This window comes from Syngnathoides biaculeatus, chromosome 3 (genome assembly GCF_019802595.1).
Source record: "Syngnathoides biaculeatus isolate LvHL_M chromosome 3, ASM1980259v1, whole genome shotgun sequence".
NCBI lineage: Eukaryota > Metazoa > Chordata > Actinopteri > Syngnathiformes > Syngnathidae > Syngnathoides > Syngnathoides biaculeatus.
Window position 1 is genome coordinate 9,803,881 of NC_084642.1, and position 16,666 is coordinate 9,820,546.

The 16,666-nt window shown below is 41.0% G+C and overlaps 1 protein-coding gene across 1 annotated transcript; it reads right to left on the reverse strand.

Moving 5' to 3' along the window:
* Positions 1–10,525: 10,525 nt before the first annotated feature.
* On the reverse strand, positions 10,526–16,106 carry irf8 (interferon regulatory factor 8). Its single transcript, XM_061815004.1, has 9 exons — positions 15,970–16,106; positions 15,660–15,844; positions 14,494–14,677; positions 14,198–14,301; positions 14,071–14,125; positions 13,764–13,811; positions 12,266–12,661; positions 12,074–12,189; positions 10,526–12,001 (listed from the first exon to the last, which is right to left on the reverse strand). The coding sequence occupies exons 2-9, from the start codon at positions 15,828–15,830 to the stop codon at positions 11,810–11,812; spliced, it is 1,266 nt and encodes a 421-aa protein (XP_061670988.1). The 5' UTR covers positions 15,831–15,844; positions 15,970–16,106; the 3' UTR covers positions 10,526–11,809.
* Positions 16,107–16,666: the final 560 nt, after the last annotated feature.

Genomic DNA, 16,666 nt, shown 5'->3' on the forward strand with positions numbered 1-16,666 from the left:
AACTGCACACGAGTTATTCTCAAAATAACTGATGTTAACCACACATTGGGATTCTACTAATATTGCTTTTAATAGTAAAATTGTACCTCAACCATGTGACGCTTAATTTTGGATGCTATTTTTTTCTTTTCTTTTCTTTTCTTTTTTTTTTTTTTTTTTTTCTAAAAGGGGGAAGTACACACTATCGCTTGCCACTTTCTGTCCAGGTCGGTGGCGGTTCCTTGACCTTCAAAACTGTCGGCGCCATTTTCGCGCAACTTTAAATAATCTCCGTCCCAGCAGCACCTGCACTCGGGCCGGCGATCTTGCAGCCTGCTGCTCGCAAAGCGGTTGTGCAATCGGCGTGACTAACCCTGCGGGTCTAACGTTGTAGTTAGACCAGCAGAGATCTCAAAACCACAAACATCCTGTTCCTCAGTCAACAGATTTACATGGACTCAATCACATACACAAACAACAAGACAGCGCTCAGATTATTTTATTCGTGTGCAGCTCACGATTATGACGATGTTCGAGTTAAAGACAGTTCAGCATAATTACAACTCCTCATTTCAATACATAATATTAATATAATGTCAGTGAGAAACTGTAAATCAGTGTGAATTGTCTAATCAAGTATATGAATCCAGGACAATTAACATGAATCTCCATATAGATGCTATCCAACGCTAGGTCCAGTAAGCAGAGCCGCCACAAGAATTGCACAAAATTTCGTTGGTTTGATGCTGTACTCAGGTTAATGTACAATCAATTAAAAATATAAAAGAGGTGATCAATTTACCTGACAGCTCAGTGAGAATGCTGACATTATGTGGTTATTCTGGTGTCTACCTTTAGGACACACACCGCTGGCATCTACCTTCAACCTTGATTTGAAGAAAAGAGTTGTCCAGTTCCATCTTTTTATTCTTTTGTTGTTAACCATAATGAAATAATCTGATGCAGATATATTTATAATAGTCTACTCTGGAAGGGCAAAGGTACATCCCGACAAATCTTTGCGTGAGTGGTGGGGATGTAGCAATGATTGCCAAACTCTTTGGTCGTGCCTCATGTCACTTCATTCTTTGATTCGCTGTTCTAGTCCCACTGTGCCAAATTTTAAAATCATAATTGCAGCGGCAAAGTGCCTCAGCTGGTAACGCGTTGGCCTCACAGTTCTGAGGTCCCGGATTCGATCCCGACCCCGCCTGTGTGGAGTTTGCATGTTCTCCCCGTGCCTGTGTGGGTTTTCTCCGGGCACTCTGGTTTCTTCCTACATCCCAAAAATATGCAACATTAATTGGACACTCTAAATTGCCCCGAGGTGAGATTGTGAGTGTTGCTGTTTGTCTCAATATGCCCTGCGATTGGCTGGCAACCAGTTCAGGGTGTACCCCGCCTCCTGCCCGTTGACAGCTGCGATAGGCTCCAGCACTCTCCGCGACCCTCGTGAGGATAAGCGGCAAAAGAAAATGGACGGAGGGATAAATGACAGGCATTATTTGGTGCTAAAAAAAGGGTGATTTTTCAAAAGATCTTTTTAATAATATTTTACTCTCAAGTCATGGAGAAAGTTTTAATAAAAAGCTCTTGTTTTACAAAAGATAATACTTGTTTTGTACAAAACTTTAGTTTTAGTATACCAGATTAATTTTAATTTTCAGATTACTTTTTGTATTAGTGTATAAAATGCTTTAATGATTGTTATCCAGACATCATCCATCCATCAATTTTCTAAGATGCTTATCCTCACATGGTTTGTAGGAGATTATTATTATTATGACTATTATCCATCTATTTTCTGAGGCGCTTATCGTCACAAGGGTCAGGAGTGGGCTGGAGCCTATCCCATCTGTCATCGGGCAGGGAGCGGGGTACACCCTGAACTGGTTGCAAGCCGATAGAGTGGCACGTGTAGACAGACCACAATCACACACCCAATGACACCTTGGAGCAATTTAGAGCATCCAATTAATGTTGCATGTTTTTGGTTTTGTAGGAAGAAACCGGAGTGCCCGGAGGAAACCCACACAGGCACGGGGAGAACATACAAACTCCACACAGGGAGGGCCGGGATTTGAACCCCAATCCTCAGAACTGTGAGCTCTACAGCTGCTCCACTGTGCTGCCATGATAGATACAGTAATATCCATCCATACACTTTCTTTGCTGCTTATCCTCAGGAGGGTTGCGGGGTGTGCTGGAGCCTATCCCAGCTGTCAACGGGCAGGAGGCGGGGTACACCCTGAACTGGTTGCCAGCCAATCGCAGGGCACACAGAGACAAACAGCAAGGCTCACAATCACACCTAGGGGCAATTTAGAGTGTCCAATTAATGTTGCATGTTTTTGAGATGTGGGAGGAAACCGGAGAGCCTGGAGAAAACCCAAATAGGCACGGGGAGAACATGCAAACTCCACACAGGCGGATCCGGGATCGAACCCGAGTCCTCAGAACTCTGAGGCCAACGCTCTACAGCTTCTCCACCGTGATCGATAATATCATATTAAAAACTTACAATACATAAAGCTGGTATCACTGTTGTTTGTCTGCTATGTAACATCAACACACTGGTTGCACACATCCCGACTACTTTGCATGCACACACGCGCACGCACATACAAAGCGAGTGCATCGAGCCGTGATGCATGTCGATGCTGTGCTCAGCCCCCCCCCCCCCCCCCCACGTTACGCTCACCACACCCGGGTGTTCCCCTACAATGTCGGCATCTCCTTCCTTCCTACATCTCAGTTTTGTTTTAGTCGAATATGAAACTAATCTCGAAGTTTTAAACAGATCAGCAGTATTTCAGTGGAAACCTTTTTGGAAATATTGTGATGTCACAGCGTAGCATATGTGTGTATGTGTTCTTTGTCACGTTGTATTGAACTTCCAGTGACCAGCATCAGAGAACGTGAAAGTGACAATGAGAACACCAAATTTAGCACACTCGCTACCCATTCATACTTGAGACCTTGCAATCTAATGGGTCGCATGAAACATGGAGGAAAACTGACTAGTTGGGGCAATTTGTGCATTTTCACATTGGGGTGTACTCATTTTTGTTGCCAATGCTTTAGACGCTAATACTGTAGCTGTGTGTTCGTTTTTTTTTTTTTTTTTTTTTTTTTTTTTTTTGTAAGTGGAATGTATATTTAGTGTTATATTAGCTTTTCCTTCGGTGTTCTCCCATGAAAATAAAATACTTGCACTAATGCCAAGGCCGTACTCCGCTTTTGTGACTTCACCACACCTGTAAATTACTCGGCCAAATTTGCATTTTTGTGAGTTGACAAATGGCAGGAATTGTCCGTCGCATGTCTGCATGTCTCTTCCTCTTTTCGGGGGAGAAGTTGTGTGCTGGATCATCTTCCTGGGCTCCTTCCTGTGCTTCCTGTCCACATCAGATCAGGCGGTCAAGGATCTTGTCGGAATGCAGCAACCTGGCCCGTAAGTGACGCAACATGCCGTCTGTCCTTTCGCCCGTTGACGGGCCCTCAGTGCGACATTTTAATGTTACAGCTGATGCTGATGGCATGTAGTGACATACACTCACAGGACAAGTTGATGAATACATAACAGTGAAGAAGATAAGTATTTGAACACCCTGCTATATTGCAAGTTCTCCCACTTAGAAATCATGGAGGGGTCTGAAATTTTCATTGTAGGTGCATGTCCACTGTGACAGAGATAATCTAAAAAGAAAAATCCAGAAATCACAAAAAGACACCTATCCACCCCATACAATCAGTAAGACTCAAACTTGTCATATGGCAAAGACCAAAGAGCTGTCCAAAGACACCAGAGACAAAATTGTACAACACGACACGGTTGGAAAGAGCTACGGAGATATTGCCAAGCAGCTTGGTGAAAAAAGGTCCACTGTTGGAGCAATCATTAGAAAATGGAAGAAGCTAAACATGACGGAGTGGAGCCCCATGCAAGATATCACCTCCTGGGGTCTCAGTGATCCTTAGAAAGGTGAAGAATCAGCCCAGAACTACACGACAGGACTTGGTCAATGACCTGAAAAGAGCTGGGACCACCGTTTCCAAGGTGACTGTTGGTAATACACTAAGACGTCAAGGTTTCAAATTATGCATGGCACGAAAGGTTCTCTTGGTTAAACCAGCACATGTCAAGGCCAGTCTTAACTTTGCCAATGATCATGTGGATGATACAGAGGAGTAATGGGAGAACGTTTTGTGGGCAGATGAGCCCAAAATTGAACTTTTCGGTCATAATTCCACTAACCGTGTTAGGAGGAAGACGAATGAGGAGTTCCATCCCTACTGTGAAGCATGGGGGTGGTAGCATCATGCTTTGGGGGTGTTTTTCTACACATGGGACAGGACGACTGCACTGTATTAGGGAGATGATGACCACGGACATGTATTGTGAGATTTTGGGGAAGAACCTCTTTCCCGCAGTCAGAGCATTGAAGATGGGTCGTTGCTGGGTCTTTCAACACGACAATGACCCGAAGCACACAGCCAAGGTTCTGGCGTGGCCTAGCCAGTCTCCAGACCTAAACCCAATAGAAAATCTTCGGAGGCAGCCCAGAAACCTGTCTGATCTAGAGAAGATCTGTGTGGAGGAGTGGGCCAAAATCCCTCCTGCAGTGTGTGCAAACCTGGTGAACAACTACGGGAAACGTTTGACCTCTGTAATTGCAACCAAAGGCTACTGTAGCAAATATTAACATTGGTTTTCTCAGGCGTTCAAATGCTTATTTGCAGCTGTATCACACAAATAAATTGTTAAAAAAAAATCAGACATTGTGATTTCTGGATTTTTCTTTTTGGATTATTTCTCTCACAGTGGACTTGCACCTTCTATTAAAATTTTTGACTCCTCCATGATTGTGGGAGAACTTGCGATATAGCAGGGTGTTCAAATATTTATTTTCTTCACTGTAAGTACTGTAAATAAGTCTAGTGAGAACCATTAAAACTGTCATATATGATGTCGTGCAATTGTACTTCACCCCCAGTCTAACCGAATCCAATAATAATGAAATTGTGAGGCAATCAAACCGGAATCAAGAACTACATTTTTCATTGCCAGTTATTGAACACAAACAAAAAGACTCCTAATGAGTTTGGAACTTTTTTACTTTTCACACTATTATGATGTGGGCACTATTAAACACTTAAATGACTGACAAAAGTCAACATTGCACATGACAATTCAAATAAAAATGTTGATTTTTTTTTTAGCTTGATCGATCAAATATTATTAGTGTCTAAGTTATGTTTTAACTGTGGTCGTGTAACAAAATACGGCCGATCTGCGCGTGTTCACAAATTCTAATTTCTTTCATGTTGCAGTTTCGATCCAACTAAATAGTTCACCTGGGAGAAACTTTACAAGCGTAGAGAAGGTGTAAAGCGGGCTCAAATTTAGGTTTCAACTGATACTGATAAGAGGATATGAAGCTTGATCTGTGTGTGTGTGTGGGGGGGGGGATGTATGTGTGTGTGTGTGTGTGTGTGTGTGTGTGAACCCGTGGGTGGCTTTCTCCTTACGTTCGGATGTGGGATTTCTGTCCACCTGCGTCTCCTGTGTGCTCTTCCAGTTCCTCTCTGGATGTCTATTCTCATCTCAGCCGCACTGATTCTAAAGCAGTTCTCTCCCCAGAGACCCCACCAGAATCGATGTCTTGTGACACAACTCCCCCCGCGCCAGAACTTTGCAGAAGGACACGTGAGATGAACGAGAAGACCGCGTTAGGCTTATTGTTGCCGTTCACAAGTCTGTTCTCAGGAAAGATGAAAATGTATTGCATGTAGTGGAAAACTAAATGTTATTGGGGTTAAAGTTTTGATACGGTGGGGGTGAAGGTGCAAGGTTTGGGTGGTTTATGATTTGGGTATTGTCAAGATTCAATTAGGGTAATAGTATAGCGACATGTCATGGTTCATGTTCTGTTTGGGTTAAGGGTAAGGTTGAGCTCAGAGCAACGCTTAAGGTTCGCAGTTATGGTCGCGTCCAGAAATTAAGATTTTGCCCAGGAGGCAGGCACGGTTATGGATTTTTATCAGATATTAAAAATAAATAATGTTTTTAAATTAAAAAATACAGATTCAAAAGAATGTTCTTAACTAAATGTTTTGGTCAAGTGGTGAATATTTTTAATTTTTTTAAAAATATTATTTAACTAAAATAGGTTTAAAACCTCCCCTTTTCCCTCACTAATTTGTTCAATAAAATTTCATTAAAAAAAAATACAATGGCAGAGAGATGTTTTTTTTTAAATTATTTACCAAAAATGCATTTAAAACCTTCTCTTTTCCCTCACTAATTTGTTCAATAAAGTTTTCATTTAAAAAAAATAGAATGGCAAAGAGATAAATACTTTTTTTTAACTCGAAGTAGTGTCACTCATGGTCTACTGGTACACATGCCTGCTTTTGCTGGGGGCAGTGGGGGATCGATTACCCCTCATTGATGGTGTTGATATCTGCCCTGCAACTGACTGGCGACCAGTTCAATTCTTTCTCCCGAAGCTACCTGTGATAGGATCCAGCTTTCCCTCAACCCTTGTGAGGATAAGCAGCTTGAGTTTTGAGGAACCAAAAGCCAAAATTTTGTACCTGTATTTATTTATCCATCCATCCATTATACAAGCTGCTTATCCTCACAAGGGACACTGGAAACTGGAGCCTATAACAGCTAGCTTCAGGCGAAAGGCAGACTACACCCTGAACAGGTCGCCAGTCAGTTGCAGGGCAGATATTAACACCATCACTGAGTGGGAATCGATCCCACGCTACATGTACCAATGTCAGGCACGTAAACCACTACACCATCAGTGACGCTACCTCTGTTTAAAAAAAAATATTTATCTCTCTGCCATTCTACATTTCTTTAATGAAAACTTTGTTGAACAAATTAGTGAGGGAAAGGGGAAGGGGGGAATGTTTAGGAGGAAAAAAAGGATAAATTGTGCATATTCAGAATTCAACATTCACACATCCAAAGTTCACAGTTTTTGGGGGGGAACCTGTGCTTATTTGTTGTTTTTTCCCCATCCTAACCCCCTTTTTATTTGTGTGTGTTTTTTTCATTCTAAAGAACATTTTGTATCAGTGACAATGAACATCAATTATTCTAATTTTTGCTGTTCGCTATCAAAGGTGGTTTGGGATAAGTGTTAGTGTGTGAGAGTGATAAAGGTTAGAATCAGTGTCAGGTAAAGTCAGAATTAGTGTTGGGGTTAGGATGAGCAAATTACATACAGGAAGGCTACGGCCTGGATTCGAACCTCCAATCTCAGAATTGCGGTGCAAACACTACGGAGCCCCTAAAAGGGCATTGGAAAAAAAAAACCAACTGGTTTCTCATTGTAATGAGAAACTTTCTCATTGTAATGAGTAAGTTTCTCATTGTAATGTGTAAGTTTCTCATTGTAATGAGTAACAAGTCCATTGGATGTGTGCATGTATAAAAGACCCTTATTCCTTATTCAGGAAGATACCGCGAGCAGGTAAATAAGCTACGACCCATAGGTAGCCGTTTTTCGATACTCTCATTGTAATGAGTAATTTACTCATGAGTTACAATGAGTAAGTTACTCATTGTAATGAGTAACTTACTCATTGTAATGTAAGTTGATCATTACAATGAGTAAGTTACTCATTACCATGACAAAGTTAATCATTACAATGAGTAATTACTCATTGTAACTCATGAGTAAATTACTCATTACCATTACAAAGTTACTCATTACAATGAGTAAGTTACTCATTGTAATGAGTAACTTCCTCATTACAATGAAAAAACAGTAGGGTTTTTTTTTTCAATGTCCCTTTAGGGGCTCTGTAAAATATCCTGCTGCCCTTAAAAAAAAATCCTGATAAAGATTTTATGATGAATCAAGTATTGACCCATTTACATTTTGTATTAGCCTGTCCGTTGGTCATAGATCATACAAGAAGTCCGGATGAAATGGTTTGGCAATAAGAGATTAACATATTTCTGATTATTATTCATCATTACAGCCAGATTCACAGAATCTGAGAGTCAGAGTTTTCCTTTGGCTTCTCCCTTCCGTTTGCATGCAGCAACAGCAAACGAGCGGAAACAGAAGAAGAGCTGAAAGAAAAAAATGAAAAAAGATGACAAGAATCAGAGAGGGAGACAATTTTTTTTCAAAGAATTTCAGAAATCGACTCAAGCTTCACTTTCCTGATGAGAGGAGTCGCTTCCTTGAAGTGCGCAGCGAGCGGCGCACAGTCAAATGTCACCGAAACGCTCACAAATGGCAACATCATTTCTGTCTGTTGCCCGTGTCTGATGGCTCACAATTGTGGGAAGCCTCAGACGCCGCAAAGAGTTGTTGCAACACGACGACGACCACACTGCAGACGCTGGACGTGAGGACAAAAGAGATGCTGTCGACACGAAAAGCCGCCCGAGCACGTGGCTTCTCCTCTTCCTGTCGCACTCCTGTGTTTGCAAGTTCTATATTGTGAAGGGACACAATGTGGTTGTTTTATTGTTGCTGCAATATTAATGCAGCTCCCTAAAAAAAAACACGAATACACATACATACTGATACATTTATAAAGCTGTAGAATTTTTTTTTTAATAACCTTTAGAAATTAATTTTTAAAAAGCTTCCAATCAAATAGAGCTCATGCACCTATGTCATAAAATCACGTGATTGGCCATATTGCCGGTCAAACAAAGCAAAATTAAATGAAATGGAAATATATCTTATAGCACGACATCCAGGGTTCCTTTGATACCGTTAAACATTTAGAAGGTAATAATAAACGAAGGTACGTGGAAAAATGAGAGACACTTGGCATAGAGGATCCATATTTAATGCCAAAGTCGATGTTTTCGCCGATAAGAGTTGTTGTCTTGGACAACTGGATCCACGCATGTAGCTGGTGAGTAAGTCGTCAAGATTTAAACAAAAGTGTGGACGCATAAAAATACTTCATTGCTGGATCTATTCTCAATCAGGAATAAACCCCACATAGTGATAGACCCACTCAGATGTTTTCAATGCAAATACCAACATTTAAATAAATGAATCCTCCGTACACGGAAGCGTATCGCTGCCACACATGAACCTCTCCGCGACAGACGGTTTATTTTCTTTTTTTAAATACGCATTGTTCTCAAATGAGTTTATTTGGCATTATAAATACTTTTTAATTTGAGATTAAGAATAATTCCTACCTGAAATGAAGCGATAGCTACACAGGCGTGTGTGCAGTTTGGTTGGGCACCATCCATCACATTTAATTGCCAGAATCCATCGATCTTTTCAGTTGGTATTCCATAGAATGATCTGTTTGAATATCTGTCTGTTTTGACAACCAACAGCACAACAGGTCGCGGGTATTGTAAATATTATATTATAATATTAAATATCCAATGTCTCCCACAATGTCGAGCAGCTCTGTTTGACCGTCAATATGGCGCCGGTAAAATTGTGACGTCTCCTGCCCTCTCTGTCCCAGCAGTTCTTTGAACTTCTTCGTTCCCAAATCCCATCCTAATTTTTGGACCCCTAATGTCACCCCGAATGTCGACAAACAATAAAACTCACCTCACTTTTACAATATCATCTTGAAGTCAATGGAAGATAATGTATACAAAACTGTATCTGTCTTTAATATGTTTTCAATCATTTACTCACCATGTATAATGATGTAATTATTGTTTAATGTAACTATAATCCCACTTTATAGTTTGGTCTCTATTTGTGTGTGCTTTCGGTTTTGCTTTGTGAACATGAAACGAGTAATTCACAATTTCCTGCACTTATTTCAATAGGTTTCACACATTATAATGAATTATGTACAGTATATGCTGCAAATTATTGTCTATAAAATTAAGACTAAAATTTATAATGGACCGCTCTTTGTATGTATACTGCGTGAAAACAAGAAATGATTTCACATCCTACGTATTGTATATTACATACAGCAATTACAATAAATACAACAGTATCTAGGATTATATGAGTATAAAATAGAAATAATGAATGGATATATATATATATATATATATATATATATATATATATATATATATATATATATATATATATATATATGGATATAATGTAGACAGTACACAGTGCCTGCACTCTGCGTTGTACATTACAAGAATCCAGTCTCAGATGTGCTACGTGGGCGTTGGGGTTTGTTTGCTTCCTGTGACAACTTTTGGACGATGTTCCTGTTCTGTAGAATTGAACAAAAAAAACCCTGTAACAACACACACACACACACACACACAGATGCATGCGCAGTCATGTGCACATGAACGCACACGTTTGCCAAATTCACAAATATCGAGACGCTTTGTCATTATGCGATCTCTGTTTGTAAACACGACTTTCGACAATTTGAAGCTGCGGATCCGGAATGACCGACTGTGTGAAATATTCGGGCCATTATTGCCGTCTAACCATGTCATTCTTAAAATAAAAATTGATTAAAAATTTAATTGATGAAAACCAGATTTTACTCAATATTGTGTGTATTTTTCAGAATTTTATGTGAATTCTCGGGTCCTGGATCAGTACAGTTACAACAATGGATATTTTTTTTACTAAATAACATGACACTGGAAGAAAAAAAAACAGGTGGTTTCTTGAAAATGTGATTTTAATAGAAAATATTATAAAATGAAAACAAAAAAATTGAATGATAGTAAAACCTATCTCTAATATGCCAACGCACCGAAATCACAGTAACAAAAATGAAACCGAAAAATGCAAATATGGAGTCAGTCCAGAAAAATTCCCATTTTAGATTCAATGCGCAGCATCTTCACAACATCTATTCAGGAATTCCTTCATTCAGTAAATGAAACTTATGTGTGTGTGTTTGTGTTCACGTGAGACCAAAACTATTTGTTGTCAGATTTGTGGAAAACGCTAAAGCACAGGTGTCAAACTCAAGGCCCGGGGGCCAGATCCGGTCCGTCGCGGGATTCTACGTGGCCCGCCAAGCCAACTCTAGTATCAAATTCCAGGATTCTTGTGAAAATGTGCTCCAAAAGTTTCAAATTGTCAGATATCATAATGCATTTTTTGTTACCAAACAAGAACAATAGTTGAAAACCCCATTTCCCTCGATTACTGATTCCAAATTAGTTCATAAATTTCATGTGTAAATATGATGAGGCGATGACATGCTTTTATGGTGTCAGTCATCATAACGGCCCTCTGATGGAAACCAGAACAACATTGTGGCCCGTGACAGAGATTAGTTTGACACCCCTGCTCGAAAGGATCTAAAAGCGACAATAAAACAAATATCTTAGTACAATGAAGTGCACTTCCATACAATATTTCATACATATTGTTTAAGAAATGTTTCTCTGACAATCCAATGTGAGCATTACCTTCAAAAGGAGTGCGGCAGTTTGGCCAAAAGATGCACTTTGGACACAATTCTAGTCATTATTACTATTATTTGTGTTTTATCTTTGGTTTCATAAATGTACAGCACTTGCATTTTTTTAAGTGCGCTATCAATAAAGTTAACTCGAGTAATAAAAAAAAAAGTTAGGCTTGCATTTGATCTCATTAGATTGCAAAGGTGTACATGTTATGGTCAGCGAGTGCCGGTTTAAGTGTACTTTTTTAAAAATAAAAATAAAAAAATCATATTCCAGTCCTGTGGGGATAACAAGGAAGACGTTTGGCACACTAAGTTTTCCCTTCACTTCTTGTATATAATACAAAAAGCAACACTGTACAAAACGATGGACATGTTTTAACATTCTGAAGAAACTCAAAGTCGGAGAATATGACCCAAACAGCAGACGTTCCTATGCGCTCCAATTGCCTCTTCAGGCGGTGATGGGCATGTTGTCCCTGTAGCAGGCGGACCTCTGCGGGCAACTGTAGCCGCACAGGTCCTGGTAGATGTTGGCCATCTGCTCCGCGGAGACGTCGTCGCAGAGCTCCATGTTGGCGCAGTACGACTGCGAGCGGCGCATATTCACCGCATCCAGCAGCTGCTGGCACTTCACCACCGTGATCTGCCACGGAAGAAATCGTCAAAGTCGAGGAAAGTCGAAAAAAAGGAGTCCTGGTCATTTGGTTCTTCGTACCTGCACGATGATGAGCTTGTTCTTGGCGGCGCCGAGGTCATGAAGCTCCTCTCCAAAACATAAAGTCACAGTTGGATCCGGAGCTGGAAGGTGACCTTCCTGGTGCAGCTGCAATGCTACAACAGGACAAAGTAGAAATGCTTAGAAATCTCTTTGCGGCTGATTTTTGAAAGCTAACGAACGAGCCCCCACCGTGAAGAAACTTCCCAGTGTCAAAAATCTTCACCACGGCGTCCCTCTCCAGTTTACAAGGCGCCGGGCTGTAATGCGAGCCGACGTCGGCCAGTCCGCTCCAAAAGACTCGACTCTGGCACAGCCTCTTGATGAAAATGCCCTCCTGGTTGGCCCGCAGCAGGAGGCCTCGCTCCAAGTGGCCCAGGAGCTTGTGGGTCACGTGGCGCTGCCGTTCGAACTCGATGAGCTCGGCCGAGGGGAAGTAAACGCTCTGCATGCTGTCCGAGCAGTAGGGGCCGCCGCGTCCCACGTGCTGCTGGGCCGGCGAGATGCGACAGCCTTCGGGGTGGCTCACCAGCGTGTTGTTCATCAGCTTGCCTCCGTAGTAGAAGAAGATCATCATTTGGGAGAAAGCTGCAGGATAAAGAATATACCAGAATATGTAAATGTATGCGGAACGGTGGGTCAGCTCATAAAGCGTTGGCCTCACACTTCTGAGGACCCGGGTTCAATCCCGGCCCCCCCTGTTTACATGTTCCCCCCGTGCCTGCGTGGGTTTTTTCCGGGCACTCCCGTTTCCTCCCACATCCCAAAAACATGCCAGATTAACTCTCTCTGGACCAAATAAAATGTTGCTGAGAGAACAATCTGATCCTTTCAGGAAAGGATACTCTGGACTTAAACTTTTTGATTAGATTAAACCTGTTGCAAATATGCAACCCCTGCCCGGAAAGGGTTAAATGGACACTCTAAATTGCGCCTAGGTGTGATTTTGAGTGCGCTGTTTGTCTCCATGTGCCCTGTGATTAGCTGGCGACCAGTTCAGGGTCTACCCCGCCTCCTGCCCGTTGACCGCCGGGATAGCACTACCCGCAACCCTTGTGAGGATAAGCGGCAAAAGAAAATGGATGGATGGATGGATGGATATATTTGTTTTATTCATTCAAGAAGAATAAAACTGAACCTCTTATATCGATAGCCAAGGCCGCTCTTGTATTTCTTTTAAATTAGAAGATAACATTTTACATACAGTGGCCTTTTATTGTGGTCAGCCAGCAGTAATCGTGCTTATTTCCAATCACTGCTTTGTCTTTTGTCTCCATTTCTCTCTCCCCTCTAGAAACTTTGTTCCGTTTAACGAAGATTCTCAGTAAACTTCAATTAGAATACTTGGAAACCACAGCAGAAGCTTCAAAACTTCACAGTAAGAGTTATTTTTTAGCATAAAAATATCCAGATTCTCCATTCTGCTGGACCTAACAGTCAAACAAGACACTCCCTCCCACCCCACCAAAATAAAGTCACACCTCTGAGGTGGCTGGATTTGCTCTGCAAAGGACAAGTGCTCACTATCACAGATTTGGACAGATTTCTGAACAGTATTTGAGATAAATAGCTCTGCCGTGTATTTTTTTCAATGTTAGTTGAAATCCCAAAATGGTTTTAATCCCATTGAAATTCATGAGAAAAAAAAAAAAGTGTACGCGTAGACACAGACACAAAATACTGTAATTACCGGAGCTGAAAGTGCCAGACGGTAACGGGTCCTGATGCAGTGAGAAGGCTGTGAATTAAAGACCAAAGAAATAAAAAAGAATAAACGCTATGTTCACACTCCAACGACTTCTTACCATGTTGTGTCATTACTTTGCCCAATCATCAGAAATATTTATACAACAACAACTTAATCATCTTAGTCAGCAAAGTTGAACAGGATGTTAGTCAATTCTTCCATCGGAGAGTTTGACTGATCGTCGCTCGAACAACAGAAAAGCTTCAGTGTCACAAAAACGTTTTGCGGTATATTGTCTGGTTTTTCTTACCGCTGGCTGTCTGAGGCCAATACTCGGGACTGGCCTGGATCCTGCAGCCTTCTTCCTGCATAAACACAACAATAAAATGGCAACAAAGTGCCACCAAGACAACGAGAATGGCGAGAACGAGCTTTACTTCTTTCGTGAGCCCGTCTATGTCTGCCGGACTGCAGTCCATGTCGGTCATTTCGCCAGAACTGCCGGCGGCTGCCATCGGCATCACGGAGGAGCTTTTTCCAACTGTGGAACAACAATTGTGACCGACGTAAAGACGGATCCCGATGACTCAGGATGATGTCATGAAGTTCACTGAAATGCTAACCTGTAGCAAGAATTACTTTATTACCACTATTGACGTCATCCATGATTTAAATGTAAAAGATGGCTAAGATTTGAGCTTTGAACGTAATGATCCCGAAATCACAAGCTCACGTTTCTGCTCGTCGTCGGGCACGATTCGGTAGACTTTATAAGGCTCCGAGATGTCCAGCTGAGACCTTTCTGTCACCTCCTCGAAGTCGGGACTTTTATTGAGAGCGCAACGCAGTCGGGTCTTCCAAGTTGCCGGCTCGGCCTTGTCGCCTTCCTTGAATTTGCCCTTGAATACAGCCCATGCCTGGAGGAGAGAAAGAACAGATGTTGTACTATTTTACATTTTGTAAGATAGAACACTCTTAATGTTATATAAAGTAATAATCTCCCTCTGTCCATTATTTTGTCTACCGCTTATTCCAGGGGCAATGTTTACCTGGACCCTAACTCAGCTGACTTTTGGGTAATCGGCGGGTACACCCTGGACTGGTCTCCAACCAAATACCCCTGCTAAAAAAAAAATCTGTAGAAATTCTATAGAAATTGATGGAATTCTATGGAATTTGTACCGAACAACTTGTTCAATAGGACTTTGGCTGTGATTTTCTATAGAATTTCTACAGAATTTGGGTCCTAAAGTTCTATAGTTCTTTAGAAATGTTCTATAGAAATCTATAGAATTTGTACAGAGCAACTTGTTCTATAGAACTTTGGCTGTGATTTTCTATAGAATTTCTACAGAACAATTAGAATTTCTATAGAAATTCTATAGGACTTGGGTCCTAAAGTTCTATAGTTTTTTTTTTTAAATTCTTTAGAAATGTTCTATAGAATTTTTTTTAGCAGGGTACAGAGAACATATAGAAAAAAAATTACAATAACGTTCTCACCAATGGACATTTTGGTTTTCAATACTTGAATTCAGCTTGTGGTACTTTACTAAAATCACTAATAATAATATAATAATAATAATAATATCCATCCATTTATTATATATACTGCCTATCATCAGGCTAGGAAAGGAGCTGGAGCCTATCTCAGTTGATTTGGGGCGAGAGGTGGTGTACACCCTAAACGAGTCTCAAGCCAACTGCTGCAAATAATAATAGTAATATGTTATTATTAGGATTATTTTTTTTAAAGCAATGTTAGAGTCAAACCATAAGAACAGATTATCAGCATATAGTTACACAAAGCTAAGTTAATATAAAGTCAAGACAAAATGACCCGTTCTGGAGCAAAAATTTAATCCAGCAGTCTTCCAATGGTTTGTTCCAAATTCCAACCTTAAAAATAGATGCGTCTACTTCTTGGTTGTAGTCCTGTTTCCCCGCGTGTTTCCATGGAATTCGGAACATGATTCGATTTCCGTCCTCCCACTGGAGCCCAGAATACTGTCCGCTCTGGATCTGCTCAATCAGCCACTGCTTCAGTCGACGGCCGCCCGAGTTTGACATCGCGTTCGCGTCAGCTAAAACCAAAAAGTAGCGTTATGATTTAGAAAATAGGATCGCGTGTATGAATTAGGATTATTTGGGCGGTAATTCTAACGAGCGGCTATAAAACCAACCCAAAAACGAAAGTAAAAGCACTTACGAAGAGACGTCGATGAGCTGTGAGATGTTCATAAATGATCGCTCCCCACGCGTCGCTGTCAGGTTTATTGTTGTGAATGGCCGTAACGAGCGTGTGACGTCACTGGACGGCAGCCAATCGACGCGACTTGAATCAAGACAGGCCCCTCCACCGACGCCCTGCAGTCGAGTTCTTTTAAGTGTGGGCATTTACAAGAAACGGCCTGACACAACTTGCCCACGTCAAAAAATATTCAGCCACAAGTAACTTTGTGGCGTGGGGAATTTTTTTTTCTTCGTGTGGAGCCCTCCTTTACCTACTCTGTTCTGAGAATGTTATATCATATATTTGAACCCAAAATGCATCATTTCTAATGATTCCCAACCAGTGCGCCGTGAGTTCTTCTGCTGTCCCGTAGGAAAGTATCAAATTTCAATTAATAAGATAAGTGAAAATATTATTTATTCAAAACAATTCATGCATTCTGTTCATCAAGCTATGGCAGTGGCATATGAAGACAGACAGAACAAATAAATGTTCTTCTATTAGATGGCAGGTGACATTTTTTTGTTTGGTGGTGTGGGTGAGATTTTTCAACGTAAAATATGTGGAAATAAATATCAACATTGTCCATTGGTGGGAATGTTATTGTAAATGTTTTTTTTTAATATGTGCCCTGTATCAGTTCAGAGTGTACCCCGCATCCTGCCCGTTGACA